The sequence below is a fragment of the Anguilla rostrata genome, chromosome 6 (genome assembly GCF_018555375.3).
Source record: "Anguilla rostrata isolate EN2019 chromosome 6, ASM1855537v3, whole genome shotgun sequence".
Taxonomy (NCBI): domain Eukaryota; kingdom Metazoa; phylum Chordata; class Actinopteri; order Anguilliformes; family Anguillidae; genus Anguilla; species Anguilla rostrata.
The window spans coordinates 47,499,615-47,517,097 of record NC_057938.1 but is presented as its reverse complement, the minus strand read 5'-3'; the positions used below and the strand labels follow the sequence as shown (position 1 = coordinate 47,517,097).

General features: G+C 49.0%; 1 protein-coding gene across 2 annotated transcripts in view; it reads right to left on the bottom strand.

Moving 5' to 3' along the window:
• Window positions 1-2,112: 2,112 nt before the first annotated feature.
• Window positions 2,113-17,483, bottom strand: part of tbc1d32 (TBC1 domain family, member 32) — a 44,704-nt gene continuing 29,333 nt past the window's right edge. For both annotated transcript variants that reach the window (XM_064340138.1, XM_064340139.1), the window contains exons 28-34: window positions 16,526-16,609; window positions 12,126-12,195; window positions 11,579-11,694; window positions 11,041-11,195; window positions 9,886-10,026; window positions 6,791-6,979; window positions 2,113-3,701 (exon numbers count right to left, since the gene is read on the bottom strand). In XM_064340138.1, the coding sequence (XP_064196208.1) occupies window positions 3,582-3,701; window positions 6,791-6,979; window positions 9,886-10,026; window positions 11,041-11,195; window positions 11,579-11,694; window positions 12,126-12,195; window positions 16,526-16,609 (875 nt within the window). In that variant the 3' untranslated portion in view covers window positions 2,113-3,581. The remainder of the gene's footprint in view (window positions 3,702-6,790; window positions 6,980-9,885; window positions 10,027-11,040; window positions 11,196-11,578; window positions 11,695-12,125; window positions 12,196-16,525; window positions 16,610-17,483) is intronic.

The following is a 17,483-nucleotide window of genomic DNA, read 5'->3' as shown; positions in this document are numbered from 1 at the left end:
TGTCCGGTCTTTTAACGCAAGCCTCTATCAGGTTAAACCGGGTAAATTCTCGGACAAAAAAAAAGCAGAGATCCTAAATAATTTTGTTTAAAACAAGAACGGTCATGGAGAGACCTCCGGTGTGAAACATGACGCTCGGAGTGTTTCAGGAATTATGTCTGAATTAAACTGTCACGGCTCTCCTTTGATAGCTGAGGAGAAGGCCCTGGAAAGGGCAACGTGCGGCGAACAGCCGCGGCAACAGCCTGCGGGAATATTAAGTGCTATTTAAGACGCTTTAATATAATCACTGAACCTTTGAGTGTCTACACAATATTTTAGCCCTTGACCGGACCATCTAGTTCACATCTTAATACCTCTTACTTTTCTCGACTTCCAAATTCCCCGTTTTCAAAATTTAATGGAGTAAAACACATTTTAAAAAATGTAATGTGATAGAATAAATCTAATGACAAGCATGATTATAAATGTACAAATTTTATAACGATTTTGCAACAATAATACACAAAACATTAAATACTGCATAGGAAAACCAACAACACATTAAATCCCATCTGGCAGAGAATGGAAAAATAAGCTTCAGAACATGCATTACATTCATGTGACTTGTCAAGGGGGAGCTGGGTGCTGTGTTTTAATTATCACTTAAACAGTTTCATCTTAATTAATTAGCTGGTTCAAATTACTTCCTGTCACTAATAATCTATAAATGAGCAGAGTTATTAATATAATGAGTACTGGAAAAGCCGCCATTGTCATCGTTAAGATATAATCTGGCCATGATATACAGCTGACTTCGCGGTCCAGCACAATGACATCCTAAACGCGGCCGAAATAAACAGCTCGTTACGCGGAGACGGATTTATTTCGCTTGATTTCGGAAACGCCGCAGATCACAGCGACCGAGGAGAGAGCGGCGCGACGAGGAAGGGAAATAAAAACCCTTAACGTCACGTCGGCCCTTTTTAAATCGTTCCGCGCGTTCGCCACGCAAACCTCACCCGGCGGCCGCTTCGGGGGCGGGTTCCGCCGCGCACGCGGTAAACAGCATGTAATATTTAGCGGTTGCTTTTTTTGCGAGGGAAAGCGAGCGCTTTTAATGAGCTCGTTCATTATTCAAACGCGCGCGAGCTTCGGACGGTTAGCGTCGGGGAGAGGCTCCGCTGGGCCGTAGCGAAGGCTTGTCATAACAATGGCCGCCCTCGGAGCTTTGATGGCGAGAGCGCGCGCGTTAGCTTATAACCCCCCGGGGGGGCCAAGCGCCTCTGCAAGGGAATCGCAAGGTAACACTTTCAATTAAGGCTCCATCTGTACGCAGCATGAAAGGTCGTACACATTTAATCACGTAGCACGCACGATAAAGAAGCTTTTTAAATAAGTCATACGGTTTTTCTGGGATTTTTTCCATGATTTATAAAACAGGGATCACTGCCGATTAAAACAAAATGAGACAGGCCCTTCTGCGTCACTGAGAAAACCAAACTACAAGTGACCGTAAGAGAAAGGGAAGATGGCGTCGACCGTTCGATTAAACGCCTGACTTTCGTAGCTAAATCGTTAAAATGTAAACATTCGCTGATTACTTTTCTAACGTTCCGAGAATTTGAATTCTCTTTTACGGTCTGCCTTATGAAAACAGTACATAATGTTATTCGGAGTCCGATATTGCCGCGAATGCCACATTATCCCAAATGAAAAAAAGGCAGAGATGGGAGAATTTGGAGTGGGACTCCATGACTCTTATTCATGCGCGGTTATTACAGCCGGGGTTTCAGCCCACAGGCTGTGGGCTCTTTGCTGCTGCATTGCCTGCTGGGAGGGGGGGGGGGGGGGGGAGATAGGGGGGCGTTCGGCTTTGAAAAATCTCGAGGAGAAAAACACGCTCATTTCAAAGGAAAATGAAAACGATTCTTATGCTGCTGTTGTAAAAAGCTTGCTTACAAGGACAGCCAAGCACATTCTTGTATCGGGATTTTAACAGCTAAAGGCACTATGGGCTGAATACAGGAATTACACAACAAAAGTTCCTCAGTAAGACCCAGAAAAAGAGCTACAGAACACAATACACACTCACTGTTCACTGTACTGGATAGAAGACCTTACAACAGCATGTCAGGTGACTCATATTATGCCATTTTTATTACTTTCTGTCAATAGGGAGAAAAAAAGCTTTGGCAAGTGTTGATTTTAATAGAGGAGAATATGCATACCTGTGTTCGAAATCATTTTTGCAACGCTCTGCAGGAAATATGAGTGATATTTTCTTTCCACTGTTCCGGCAGCCTTTATTTTTTCACTTTCCACTTTCCAAGTTCAGGACTTCAGGCTCGATCTGCTCTTCTGAGACGCTGCTCTTGCTGAAGACGACTGATGTCAAAACGAGGCCAAAACGAGGCCAAAACGAGGCCAGAACGAGGCCAGAACGAGGCCAAAACGAGGCCAGAACGAGGCCAGAACGAGGCCAAAACGAGGCCAGAACTCTCCGGTTTCCTGGGGACGTCAGTCACAGGTTCCTGGCTGAGGCCCTGAGACTCGCACACAAACGGCAGACGATCGGGATTTTAAATGACGTTTCTGGAGAGAAATTTCCAGGCGACCCTTCACACCGATACCTGGGCCTTCGAAACGTTTCTCTACGTGCATAAAAATGCGTTGCTAAAAACCTTCCCCGTGCCAGAACGTTCCGGCTACCTCTCCCCTCCCAATCGACAGTTTTCATTTGACGTGTTTTTCCTTTCTTGGCTTTATTCTTTCTCTGCCTTTGATGAGATCGCAAACCTTGGACTCCAAGCCCAAGTTCAAACGCTAGGCATATGTCAATGCAATCCACTCTTAAAAGCTTTCTTTTGTACGGAAACGATTGCTATGAAAATAGTAATTAAAGCAGTTCTGTGTATGTATATTGCATATTTTGCCTCGATGTGCATGACTGCCTGTAAGCAAGGTTCTCGCATAATACCTCCATAAGCCAAAATTAATTTCATTCCAACTGAGTCTGTGTTTCAGAGTTATGAAGCATACAAAATTAATGGTGCTTTTGCACACAAGGTATAGGTAGCACAATACACTCCATTAATGAATCTGACACACTGCCACAGCGTGCAGAGGTTAGCGAATTTGTGCACAAAAATATTTATTCTCCAATGTGGAAATGAGCTCCGGACCATGGTTTAAATATCAGTATTTACAAACACCGCAGAACGGGCTGACGTGATAAAATACTGCACATCAATAATGTACAATGACATATGTACATTACACTGAACACACTCTACTTCCAGGTTATTAAACAAATCACTCTTGCAAAATGTGAATTAGAGGCGATGTTTTGCACATACACACATACATTTATAGATGCGTATTAATCATATATGTGTGTGTGTGTATGTGTGTGCGTGTGTGTCTGTGAGCGCATGTGAGAGCGTGTGCGTGCATGCGTGGGTGTGTGTGCGTGCGTGTGTGTGTACATACTCAACTGCATTCAGTACGTACAGTACACAACGTCCTCAGAAATAGGCCATGTTATTGCCATACGTAGCCTGTCTTGTAACAGGAAGAGATAAGAGACCTGGTTGTCTGAGCTACGTGATTTCCTGTGTGATTTTCTTCATGTCTGCGAGCACGACTGCTCTGTATCGCCGCTCCAATCCCTCCATGTATTCCAGGTAATTACTCACTTTGAAGCCCTGGACAGGCTCTTCCTGTTTGGAAACAGGGGAACACAAGAGCATGAAAATGTGAGTTTGTCATTGAGCTGTGGAAGAGGCCTTTCAAATAAAGATGCTCACGCTTGCGAGTGCCTGCATGCATACACACGCACACACAAAGGCACACACACACACACGCACACACATACACACACACGCAGACGTGCGCGCTCACACACACATGCACGCACACACTCATGCACACACATGCTCAAACACACACACGCCATTGCTGTCAGCATTCCCAACAATTCCGCTGTATTCCATTTTTTGCCGCCTAAATCTAATGAGAACACGTGGGTGGGAAAGAATCTTCAACAGAAGCTTTCCTCTTCTCCTTGAACACCAGCTCATCGTGCTGAAGTCATCCGAGGTGACGGCCGGCGCGCTGAATGATGGCGGCCTCTCCGAGACGCTGCCGTTTCCGTGAGGAACGAGGCAGCGGGACGCGCTCGCTGGTCTGATGGGCTGCGGCTCCACTCTCCCGGGCGCAGTACCCGCCCGTTTTAACGCGGGACGCCGTTTTTAACGACCGCGGTTGGGCGAAGGCCAAACTCGCGGGGTGAGACAAAAGGAAATAAATCCATAGACCGATTTGTTCAGTCAGCAGCTTAATGTACAGGTGCATAATTACTCTTGGTGTTACGCTGGTTTACTGGGGACCGCAGGAGCATTATGAAAGCTCATTATGGTAACAAAGTGTTTGAACACGGACAGGAAGGAAAGTTCCAATGTGGACGCTAGGGGTGTATCCAAACCAGAATACCCTCTCGGGAGATGCACAGATAATGGCTCGTAAGCAGATGTTTATGACCAATGACATTCCGGTAAGATATTTGAAAGATGGGTTCAGCAGAGAATTGAGTATGAACATACTGTAAGAGGCAACAAACCCCCTATAGGCAAGGCTGTTTAATGCGTTTCTCGACACGTTGACATTGGCATTTATTAACTGGCGGTCCCAGAGGAAACCCTCCCCCCTCGTTCAGGCCGATACAGAAAGTGTCTCCGCACGTCTCTGCATGGTAATAACTGTCTGTTTTTAAAATGTTTGCTTATGACTGGTTGTCAGGGCTCTGCACTAAAAAAGTTTTCCCAAGGAACACACGTGGTCGTAAGCAAAAAAATCTAGAAGTGCACTAATGAATTCAAATTAGTAGATGTGCTCCGAAATTATTTTTCCAGTCAGCGAATGCTACTAAAATGGGAGCGCAGTACAGCCCTGGCTATAGAGTGAAAAGATACTACTTATGAATGCAAAGAAATAAACCCCAAACGAATCCCCAGCAAACCCCCCCTTCCCCAAGTCCTGTCATCAGGAGCTATCGAACTCAATAACCTTCTTCCCTCATTTCCTCTCCGGATCCCATTCAGCGAGCCCTGAGCTAGCATCCTGGTGTAACCTTTCACACCTACACAAACACGGGCGGTAAATCAGAATGCTAACATCTGGGAAACAGAAAGAACGTGCATTATTAATGAGACGCCTCTCTGGAACGCACAAGGGCTCCATTCAGCCGAATTCCGCGAGATGTGAATAAGGCCACGTCGAAAGCGGGTCTGCGCGTTTTAAAAACGCAACGCTATTCCTGCGCTCCAACCGCCGGATAATTAAAGTGCGCACTCGTCAAAGCGGCAATTAAGAGACGGAGCCGTCACCGGGAATTCAATTAATAACTCATTTGTGCGTGCTGGAGCAGAAGTGTGTGAAGTTTCTATGCGTGCTGATTTGCAGAAGGAACGTTTAAAAATATAAATCTTTTTGCCGCGCATCTTCGCGGCACGCAGGCCCGTCTGGAGCGCCGTAGGGGAAAAAATCCCGTCCTTTCTCCATTAGATTCGCTTCAAACAGATCCCTGTCTGAATGGCCCGTTTCGTCGACTGCGGAACACCCTCCGGTTAAATCGTCCCCTGAAAAAGGGCTCGCGCGCGCAATTAATTTCCGACGAAATAAAAATTCAAACGCAACTGGCGAGAAACTCGGGGCGCTGACGCGTCCTGTCTGCTAGCTGTCAGTCACGGGCGGGAGAAAGGCTCCTTAGCGACCGCGTCTGAGCGGCTCCGTGAATGCGCCACGTCAATTTGCGCGAAATCCCACCGAAGTATTGTGTAGTCACAGGCAATTTCTTTTGTGTTTCGAAGGGAAGAAGAAGAAGAAGAAGAGAAAAAAAAAAACGCTCTATTTCGGTTTTGTTTTGTGCGGCATCTGAGTCATCCCCGACGCCACTCACTTTGTCTCCCACTGCATCCTGCTTTCAAGAACTACGCTGAATACAATTTTACATTTCCATTTCGGTTTTTTATTTAGATGAAACGCACGTACGAGGGATCTGTGCACCAATTTTTTTTTTACCAGGAACTCTGCCCAATTCCTGCCTGTATGGCACTTATCTACCGGGAGGGACCTTTTTCAAACTTTTCAAATGAACAGAGGACAATGAAATTACTGCATTACTATATCTTGTCTTTTCTGTATGGGCGGAATATTTAATCGCTCCATAACATATTAAAATATCAATTGTATGCTGCACTCTCAAACTGCCTGTCTTTCATGTTGTTGTCACATATGTCCGTGTTGCTCCTCTGGGCATGTGTAAAATAGCACCTGATAGGTCATGGTGCTCCTCTGGGTGTGTGTAAAATAGGACCTGATAGGTTGTGGTGCTCCTCTGGGTGTATATAAAACAGCACCTGATAGGTGAGTTTAAGAGCACAAGCTGGTGACTAACTTCCTCTGGCACAGTCTATTGTTTCTGAGTGTGAGTATACGAGCTGAACTGCAACACCGTCAGACAGGCAAAGTTAAAGTGAGTAAGCACAGATTCAAAATAGTGTGGGTAATTTACCTTAAAAGAATTCGCAGAGGAGTGTGCTGGGTTCATGTGAGGTATATCATCTTAAGGACTATTGACAAAACTACCTGAACTAAACTGAGGATGACTACAGAGGCAGAAGAGAACACTCTCACTGGAGTTGACAGTGTGTGGGAAAACCTGCATCCGTTTAACTGAGGCTGAGCCTGTGGGCGGGGCCACCTTCATCGTGCTCATCTGTGATTGGGCAAGGGGGGGGGGGTCGCTCACCTTGAGGAAGACCTGGAGGTCCTGGGTCTGTGCGTGCTGCAGGACGTCCGGCTGCAGGTGCTTGAGCAGCGCGATGCACACGTACACCTGGTAGTCGGGTCCCATGACGACGCAGGTGGCCACGTAGCGACAGATCTCGGGCCAGTCCAGGTAGTTCCAGAAGCACTGGCCCAGCCACTGCAGGCAGATCTGGGGACGAGAGGAAGCAGGCGCGTTACGTCCAGCCCCAGAGGGGCTCTGAGCGCTGCAGCGCCTGGGCGGAACCAGGAGGGGCGTAAGAGAGAGCGAATTAAAAGCGGGCTCTCTGGAATCTACGAGGGGCCTTCGCTGTCCTTTCCGTCGCCGTGGGTCCTGCTCGCTTCTCGCCGCCGGCGCAGACGCAGTCCCGTGAAAGTCACGTGAGCGGGACCGCGAGCTAACCGGCAGGGCGGTCGAACGGGGCAGGAGCCGGGCCCTTCAGCCGACGATAACCGCTGATAAAACACCGAGCCGTACCGCGGACCCGGGGAGAATCAGCGTGCGGAGCTAATAAAAGATAAAAGATCAAACATCGCTCTGAAATGCCGTTTAATTAGTGTGTATTTTCAGAGCGAATCCAGATAAAAGTTGGAAGGGGAGAAAAAAAAAAGGCGAACGGCGGCGCCATTGTGCGGCGCGCAGATAAACCGTCCCGCGGTTCGCTTTCATCTGTCCGCCGGGGAGCGGTCTATATAAACCAGCTGGGTGCTAATCCCGTAATTAGCTGTCAAGCCCGGCCGCAGAAAGACCAGAACCACACCGTCATTGTGTTTTTTTCTTTTTTGATTTATAATAGATTAAAAACTTTTCTCATCTCGGAGAAACGAAGAATACAATAGCGAAACCGTGTTCGAGCTTGTAACGAAACCGGCCGATATGCTATCGTTCTTTTAGCATCGGGACACTGGATGACCTTACAGCGCGTTCTTATAATAGCGTCTCAGACGATGGGAGAGTCATATAAATTCTTTTCCTTTTTTTTGAGTGGGGGGAGGGTGGGAGGGGCAGGAGGGGAAGGGGGGGGGGGTGCTTTTCAATTACTTTGCAGAAGCGCAAGTGCGGTGCCTGTCAGCTGATCCTATTCATGCGAGCAGCGAGAATCTGGAGTCAGTCAGTGCCGGTTTCATCACACCTTTCTCTGCCCAACACCAGACAATTTACCCAGAACATTTCTTGAGGTAACGTCGAAGGATCTGCCAAGGCTGAGTTTCGACAAGGTGCTCAGGTGCACAGAAAGCTCTGCCTGCTCTGATGGGGGTGACACTCCATTTCAACATACCTTTTTTATTTATTTATTTTTTTTTACAGCCCCAGTTGCTTGGTTTCTAGATTGTTCTTTTCGCGTTCTGGTTGCCTGAGGACTTCAAACTGAATTACAGTGACATATGGCCCACAGAATATATAGATGGCATTGAATGCTTACATTCAGAAATGTATACAGAAAACTGGCATTGATTATTTTTTGAACGACAAGCGGATGGGGCAATGAATCAGGATACTTATCTAACTTTGACACCAAGATTTGGCCGTGAAAATTCAAGGTTCAAATTGTCCTCTTGCTCTCTTTGTGAAAAAAAACATTCATGCTATTTCTCATAAACGTAAGCATCATCAGCCTTGAAAAGGAAAATGCACTCCACTTGGAAGAATAATCAGTTTGGGTACATCAAGAGTAATGAAACTAAATCGGGCCAAGTACTCAACCTTATGGGACACCACCTGATGTTTGCTAATAGTTATAGAACTCCTGAAGAAAGCAGTGTATTTCTTACTTATATTTCCTGTATTTCCTTATATTTCCTACAGTATATACATACTGACTGGGGACAATTACACTCTGAAAAACTGCACGGTTGGGGGTTTGGTGTTTTTATTTCGACAGATTGTTTATTTTAAATGCATGGGCCCAAGCAGTTTCCCGACCACAGCTCCGTAAGGAATTACAAGCATGTTTAAAAGTGCTGAGGTAATGTTAACATTCAAAGTAAAACTCCTTCCCCACAAATATTTTCACAAGCTGGTCCAGAAAATCAGGGACATAAATATTTCAAAGACAATATTTAACATAAAATCCTCATTCAAGGGAGGCTAACCAAATATTATTTTTTTGCGATCGACTTTTTATTAGTTTCTGTCTCGCATGCACGTGTTCTCCGTAATCCTCACTGGGTTTTTATGGACCCCCGCCGATCTGATTTCATTTGCGGGATCAGCACGTCGGCCCATAAAGGGAAGGAAGATCGTAAAGCCAGGAAGCGCTCGGAAAAACGAGTCCATATGCGCGAGACCAATCTGACGGGTTCTGCCGCGAATGAAAATCCGGGGAGGTGAGAATGGCATCATGCTGCATACTGAGCAGGATTTGCGATGTGCGTCCTAAGCCGTGGTTTTCTGGATGTCTACCGCAAAGAGGCTGGCTTCGTTCACCATGGCTGGAGAGAGTCCCGTAGGCCTCAACCATTTTACTGCAGGCAGTTGGTGTGGAGGAGCTTCCGGCTGCATAGGTTTCTTAGCATCTGTTAGCAACTGTGCCTTTTTTACACAGATGTTCAGTCAGATGCACTTCATAATCATCACTAAGTAGTGTTATCAAAGAATCTAATGAAATATCCTAATCTATCCATCCAGATATGATCTCAGTCGCTTCTGTCCGGAAGGTAAAAACACCGGAACATTCCCATACGATGTGTCACTACAGTACCCCAAGGACAATGTGAGCCAAGGTAGGCTAATACTCTAACAATACAGTCCATGTAACTCACACGCACCTGACGTTCCTGTTAGCTTTAAACCAGGTGTGTCCAATCTTATCTGAAAAGGGCCGGTGTGGGTGCAGGTTTATGTTTTCGTCCTGCACTATGACACCTGATTCAATTACTTAACTAATCATGGTCTTCAATCAAGACCTTGAGAAGCAGAATCAGGTGTCTTGGGCCAAAACAAAAACCTGCACCCACACCGGCCGTTTTCGGATAAGACTGGACACCCGTGCCTTAAACAGTAAGAACACAGAGCATTTACGCTGCAGTACGCGCATGCGCGGTTTTCTAGCGTGGTGACAGGGGAAGCTCCGCTACCTGGGACGGGGTGAAGCCGGACATCCGGAAGGCGGAGGAGACGAGCGGCACCTCGGCCTTCAGCAGGAGCTCCACGTAGTGCGCCGTGCAGGAGTAGACCGGGTGGATCCCGGACTGGGCGATCTCCCTGGGGAGGTGCGCCTGAGGAGCACAGAGGAGGAGGAGGACCGTTACCGGCATCGCCGCAGTGAGAACTCTGAACGCACGCTAAACCGCGCTAAACGGTCTGTCACACACCACGACGCACAGGAAATAGAGGCCGCGGCGCGCCGAACGCGTCGACGGAACGGACAGACGCAGCCCGCGTGGCGGCTGCGCACGCTAACGAACGCGCTTCTCCCTCTTAACGACCAGTCGTCGTTCTCCTCGCCCGCGCTGCGTTGGATTTGCCGAGGATTTGTGCCGGCGTCTGAACAAAACTCTCCCGCACGGCGACGGCGATGCGCGCCGCCGGTGCGCGCGTCCTGATTGGCACGCGTCACCGCCGAGGAAAGCCGAGAACGGCGGAATCGCAATCAGCTGCGCAAACTCTTCAAGGTCCCTCCGTCTCCCGGACACGCAGCCGAAAGCCCGGAACTCCATTAACTGCAGGGTACAGTCTGGAGGGAAGGGGCTAGCGTCTCCAAGTTTTATGAGGACAAAGATAATGACTACGCCGGCGTAATCTCATAACGTTCAACATTTCCATTAAGAAAACGAGATTTTAAGAACAATTCTCTACGCGGGTCTGGAAAAAAAAAAAAAAGCGGAGAAGTAAATGGTAATGCAATTTCAACTTTTAAACGATGGCATTTGTTATATGGCAGCGCTTGTGAGTCAGCGTTTGGACGAGGAGGACAAAGGAAACACGCTGTTTGTTGTGCGCTGGAATAAAGCCATTAGCATGTGCTAAACAAATCTATGGGAACTTACCGGAACGCTGCACAAAAATATCTCCGGCATAGAGCCCTGCTTGCTTTTCATTTCCTTATTTCTGATGATGAACCCCCCCCCCCCCCTTCACTGATTGTAAAGTGCAACGAGAAGGGAGAGGGAGAAGGAAAGAGATGAGGGGGGAAGAACAAGACAAAGAGGCCCGCACCGCAAGGTTAGCGGGAGAGCGGACGCGCTAGCGTGTTCGGCGGCGACGTCCTCCGGGGCGGGGGCCGGACTCACCGAGCGATGCAGGCGGGCGGGCCACAGGAAGGCGGAGGCCAGGAGGCGGGCGAAACGCAGCAGGAAGGCCAGCGCCCGCTCCCCGTCTCCCGACATCAGCAGGAAGGCCGTGGAGGCGAACCAGTCGTGGCCCGGGGAGCCGCCCTGCAGGATGCCTGGGGGGGGGGAGGGGGGGGGAGTTAAGGAGCTCTGCTGGAGCATGTCTGGAGCCCCGTCGGGACGGGATAGCGCAGGGTAGCCGCGCCTGCCACGCCCGCTTCTTACCCAACGGCGGCTACAAAGGTCAGCCTCGTCACTACCCTGTTACTACGGGAGGGCTCAGTGGGGGTGGGGTCAGGGTTAGGGTGGGGGCGGGGTCAGGGGCTGGGGGTTAGCTGAGTGGCAGCGCCGCTCTCTGTGACTGACAGACGCAGACACTAGGGAGGATGGTTAATGCGTGTAGATATAATGCGAGTAACATTCTTTCACAGTACAGTACTAAAGCCCCTTTGTAATGGTAATGGTAGTCAAACTGCCGTGATGGCGGTGGTGAGGATACAGAGGTGCGATGAGATCTTGGCTTGCTGTTGGGAAAGGAACTCTTTGCAGTGCTTCATCAGAAGGGAGAACTCCTGCTCCGCATCCTCTTTCAGAAGCCGCAGGTATTTCCCGTACCTACGGGAGCACAGAGACCGGATTCAAATCCCAGCATATCCCCACAAAATCCCACGGATCCTGTACCGAAGCTTACTGCAAAGACGCACGGCATTAAAGAGAAGCAAAACACGCAATAGGTCACAAACTAGAGCGGCTTCTATCTAACGAGCAGTTATTATTAGTCTAATACTTAATACTCTGCAAAGCGCGCATTTTAAGATAAGTGCTTTTCCCCATTGCCCTCAGACAATACTTTAATTGAGTTCGTCGTAAGTTTAGTTCCACTAAAAGATGTGAGATTGCGCATCGTTCTGTAAGAGTGTCCTTAATTTTAATTAATTCGCTCGTAATTTTCATTATCGGCTAATTACGAAGCCTCTCGGAGGAAAGCGGCGAGCTCAGGCCGGTGCTTTGTCGTCGGAGGCGGTGGCGGTGGCGCAACACGGTACCTGACAGACATCTGCACCCCCAGCTGCTCCACAGGTGACAGGCTACGCGTCCGGTCGCCGCTATCCGCTGCTGTAAAACGGCAATAAAGCAGGAAGGAGTTACTGGGGGGTTTCCGGCGTGTCGGCCGGTCATCAATAATCACCATCATCAGTTTCAATCCCACGGGTCCAGTGTAGCGTGGCGAAGCCGCGTCCGGTCCGCGGTAACGGGCGCCGCTCGCTAACGTGTCGTAAGGCGCCGTAAAAGCGCGAAATAAATGGCGGACGCGGTTTAACAGCGCTGTAAACAGAGGCTTTAAACACGAATGCCCTTGAAGAGCGTGTGAAATCAACCCTGGGCGCCTCTCGCTGTCCTCTCAGCGCCGAGGGTTGCCCTCGCCTCCGTGTCTCCGTCTTAAAAGCCCGCGCGACCGCAATCACGGTTTAATGGAGACGAATGCACATCTGTAATCGGCCGTTTATGGAACTCTGACAGATGATACCGCGAGGAGCATTCAGTGGGGTGGGGTGGGGGCAGACGCGCGTAAAGGGTTAACCCCCCCCCCCCCCGCAAATGGCTCCGCGCCGCAAAATGGCAGGTCTGGTCTCGGGACCCTCTGAGAACGTCAATCACGGGCGATGACACGAGCGGGTAGAGTGGAGCGAGCCGAGCGGGCGATGACACGAGCGGGTAGAGTGGAGCGAGCCGAGCGGGCGATGACACGAGCGGGTAGAGTGGAGCGAGCCGAGCGGGCGATGACACGAGCGGGTAGAGTGGAGCGAGCCGAGCGGGCGATGACACGAGCGGTAGAGTGGAGCGAGCCGAGCGGGCGATGACACGAGCGGGTAGAGTGGAGCGAGCCGAGCGGGCGATGACACGAGCGGGTAGAGTGGAGCGAGCCGAGCGGGCGATGACACGAGCGGGTAGAGTGGAGCGGGTAGAGTGGAGCGAGCCGAGCGGGCGGTGACAACGAGGGTAGAGGGACAGCCGAGCCTGAACGGCGGGTAACTGGAGCGAGCCGGCGGCTACTCAGCGGGTAGAGGAGCGCCGAGTCGCGCGATGACCAGCGTAGAGTGAGCGAGCCAGCGGCGGTGACAATCGAGCGGTTAGAGTGGAGCGAGCCGAGCGGCGTGACACGAGCGGGTATGGAGCGAGCCGAGCGGGCGATGACACAGCGGTAGAGGGAGCAGTCCGAGCTGGTGGGGACACGGGGGCAGGAGCGGCCGAGCGGCGTGACACGAGCGGTAGAGTGGAGCGAGCCGAGCGGCGATGACACGAGCGGGTAGGGGAGGAGCCGAGCGGGCGATGACACGAGCGGGTAGAGGGAGCGAGCCGAGGCGGGCGATGACACGAGCGGTAGAGTGGAGCGAGCCGAGCGCGGCGATGACACGAGCGGGTAGAGTGGAGCGAGCCGAGCGGCGATGACACGACGGGTAGAGTGGAGCGGTAGAGTGGAGCGGTAGAGTGGAGCAGCCGAGCGGGCGTGACACGAGCGGTAAGTGGAGCGAGCCGAGCGGGCGATGACACGAGCGGGTAGAGTGGAGCGAGCCGAGCGGCGATGACCGAGCGGGTAGAGGGAGCGAGCCGAGCGGGCGATGACACGAGCGGTAGAGGGAGCGAGCCGAGCGGCGATGACACGAGCGGGTAAGTGGAGCGAGCGACGGCGATGACAGAGCGGTAGAGGAGCGGTAGAGTGGGCGACCGCGGGCGATGACACGACGTAGTGGACGGTAGAGGAGGAGCCGAGCGGGTAGAGTGGAGCGAGCCGAGCGGGCGGTGAAGGCTGCTCCCCCGGCGGATCATTTAGGGAACGGAGAAATGGAAGAGCGAGCGAGAGGGGGAGAGATACGCAGACGCAGACGGGCAGAGAGCAGGTGAGGCGGGCGGAGAGGGAGTTTCCCTCCGCAGGTTTCCCGCCTCTTTTCATAACGTCCGTTTCAGCCTCCCCGGAAAAATACAGCAGCGCTTTCGAACCCTCAACAGGCACCGCGCTGCCTCTCCGCCTTCCCTACTCGGCCAGGGAAGCGCAGAATGGAAGAGAAGAAGAGAACAAATGCAGTACATTCCTGTTATTGATTTCGATGTCAGGCCTGGTGTCTGAACGCTACGGGGGAAAGGGCCGGTCTGACCCGCCTAATGAAGTCATTCAAACACAACCCCTGGTGCGAATGCGCTCACCGGACACTGTGTGCCTACACAAGGGAAAGGCTGGGAGTTCAAGAAAAGCTGTCTATTACTTCAGACCTTCATGTGAAATTTCAGGAATGCATGAAGTAATTCGATATATAACAAAGTCACACTTTCTGGGTATTGTAAATTTTAGTCTTCACTTCATTGCAAAAGTAAAAAAAAATAAAAAATGCTAATAACGTTGTGTGTTTCACTAAATAATACATAGGAGAGTGCACTGAGTGAGATATCTATGAAGTTTACAAAATCCTGTTCGCATGAATTAATGACGGAATCTCGTAGGCTCTGCATTATCTCCGTGGAGCTTTCAAGCTTAAATATATGTTGATGCCATCATTGAGGCCCGCAGTGATGGAGAAACAGCCGTGTTCTTTCATCACGGAGCTTTGAGCTTCAAGGGGACTAAAGCAACTTGAAAGATGAGACAGAACTAAGTACTTCGGAGTACAGACTTTATTTTTTTTTGCTTTTAAAAGGCTCGCTTTGCTGTACAAGTAAACAACTGGGCTTGTTTTTTTGAGGCTTTCTGAAAGTGCAGTCTTGGTTGTGACTAAGCGTAAATACGATCACGTTAGTTTTTATTTGGCAGGATTGTTTTTGCCTGATTCTGATTAGGCAAATGTGATTTCAGTGCTAGTTTGTACTTGGCAGGATTGTTTGTTTGTTTGCTGAACAGGTTACTCTACAGGGTTGGAGTCCTGATCTATGTGGTCACTTCTGGCACTACGATCTTTACTTCACTCTAGTGTGTTTCTTTTGCACCTCTGCACCTTGAACTAATGCACTTGTTGTACGTCGCTCTGGATAAGAGCGTCTGCTAAATGCCTGTAATGTAATGTAATGTAAACGATAGTGCCACTCAGACTTACTGATTGACTGGCTGAATTAATAGAGTATCAGAGTTGCTAGACTAAAAACGCTGTGCTCTAATTTCAATTCCCCAAGGACAAAGGCACTAATATGTAGAGCATTAAATGGCTGTGATTGAACAGTATGTCATCATCTACAGTATGGATGCCATCTTCCTTAAAAAAACCAGGGCTCTCAGTAGCTAGTGTCCTGTAGACTGGATTTAGCCGGTTTGGTAACAACATTATTATTACTATTTTGTTTTTTTTGGGGAGGTGGGGTGGATTTCTATTAGTTTTTCACTGCTAAACAAAACACTGAGATAATTTCAGTAATTAAGAAGTGAAAACTCATCATTGATAATGAAGCCAAAGCTGTGCCAATGATCAAGTAAATGATCTAACCAGCAGCTAGTCTAGGATAGACTAGCTAATATACGCCCATGACACTGCCAAGTTTTCATAAGTACATGAGACACGTTGCATAATACTGCAGACAGGTCAAATAAGCTCCTGTAGCAACTAAATAAGCTCCTATAGCAACTGGCATAACTGTAAACTTGAGAGGACACAAAAAAGGGGGAAAAAAGGTTGTTTAGCAGGCCAAACTTTCCCAGTCAGCAGGTCTGCCAATAAGGAGACCAATCAAAGTGCTCACGCCCCCAGGCTGTGCCCGTCGCAGCTCCTGAATCTCAAATGGAGGAAGTAAAAATAGGACATATTCATCAGAAGGCTTGCGGTGCAACTAGCTATTACCAGGATTTCAAACGAAGGGGAAAAAGGCTCGGAATAAATTGGAATGATTGGTCAGGGAGGGAGGAAAGGACAGCTGCCATTAAGAAGAGGGCAGCAGTGGAACTCAACCAAAGGAAATTTGACAGATTTTCTTCTTCTATTTTCTTGAATTCATTGCTCCGCAGGGATATTCTCAAGCAGAAAATGAATAAAATGTACGATATATGAAATGTTTTTCCTTATCCAGAACCAAAACTGCTATCTTCAATAAATTAAAGCCCGATGGAGTCTGTGCTATCTGTATATTTTCTAAATAATTCTGTTTGTGGAATCTGCTGATTCTAGATTTTCAAGATGAAATAAGTTTTTTTTCTTCTATATCACTGTTACTTTCAGAACCATGTAGCTTGCACAGCATAACATTTTCTTTAAAGTCCACAATTCTTTAAAGCTAGAAATAAAATATATTGGCAACATATTGCAACTCATCACAATGGGCAACTACACATATTACTGCCACATTTATATTGCAATATATTTATTTTATGCCCTTATGTGTTATTCATCATTACAAATGAAAGACAGCCCATGTATTTTCAGCACATTGCAGTGATGGGTTAGGGTTAGGTTTGCCTCTTTGGACTGACCTTTGTATTCCACGGGTGGAAAGAAGCAGTCAGTTGGCGAGGCGGCCAGATGGGAGACCGTCTTCTCCAGTAAGTCAGCTAGCACTGCGGGGACAGAAGAGCAGGGCTGGCATTTATGAACACCAGAGCGTCGCATAGCATAGCATAATGGGTAAGGAGTTGGTCTTGTAACCCAAAGGTTGCAGGTTCCATTCCCCGGTAGGACACTGCCGTCGTACCCTTGAGCAAGGTAATGCAAATGCTATGTAAAAAAAATTTGTGTAATACGCTCTGGATAAGAGCATCTGCTTAATGCCTGTAACGTAATGAGCCTACGCAGATAGATATTCCAGCCATACACTTGGCTGTCCTAACACAGCTACACCGATGCTGTCGCTCTCGAGGCGGGGGATATGGGAATGCAATCAGCTGCTTTTTTCCCCCCTATTCACTCCTGAAGGAGAAAAGAAACAGTCACGGCTTTGCAGCGTGCGCCTCTCCTCTCGTAACCGCGACGACACCGGGAGGCCTTCGTTTTCAGCGCGCTACTGTCGATGAACGAAGAAATTTGGTGGCACTGAAAAACCCAATTCGGGTATTGTGTACGCTAGTCGTTCAGGTTTTCCCTCGTTAGCTTTCGCCATTCGGGCGAACGGGCGAACCTTGGGCTGAGAGTGGTGTTCGCGAAGCGTTCGGAGAACGAGGGGCTGTAAACCCGCAGGAGGTTCACACAACCTCAACGAAGCGGAATCAACCTGCCCTTAACACAAACATCCCGTTGCATGTACTACACTCATTTCTGGCTTTATGCACTTCTTGGTGTGTGCTAGAACATTCTGTACTGTGAGTAGCCAACATTGAGCATTTGCACAAAAGGAGGCACAACTCAGTCTGTAATATTAGTCAAGAGAAACTGGGGAAAAAATAACAAATCTCATCAAAAGATAGATATTCATCGTATACTGAAGAAAGGAACGTC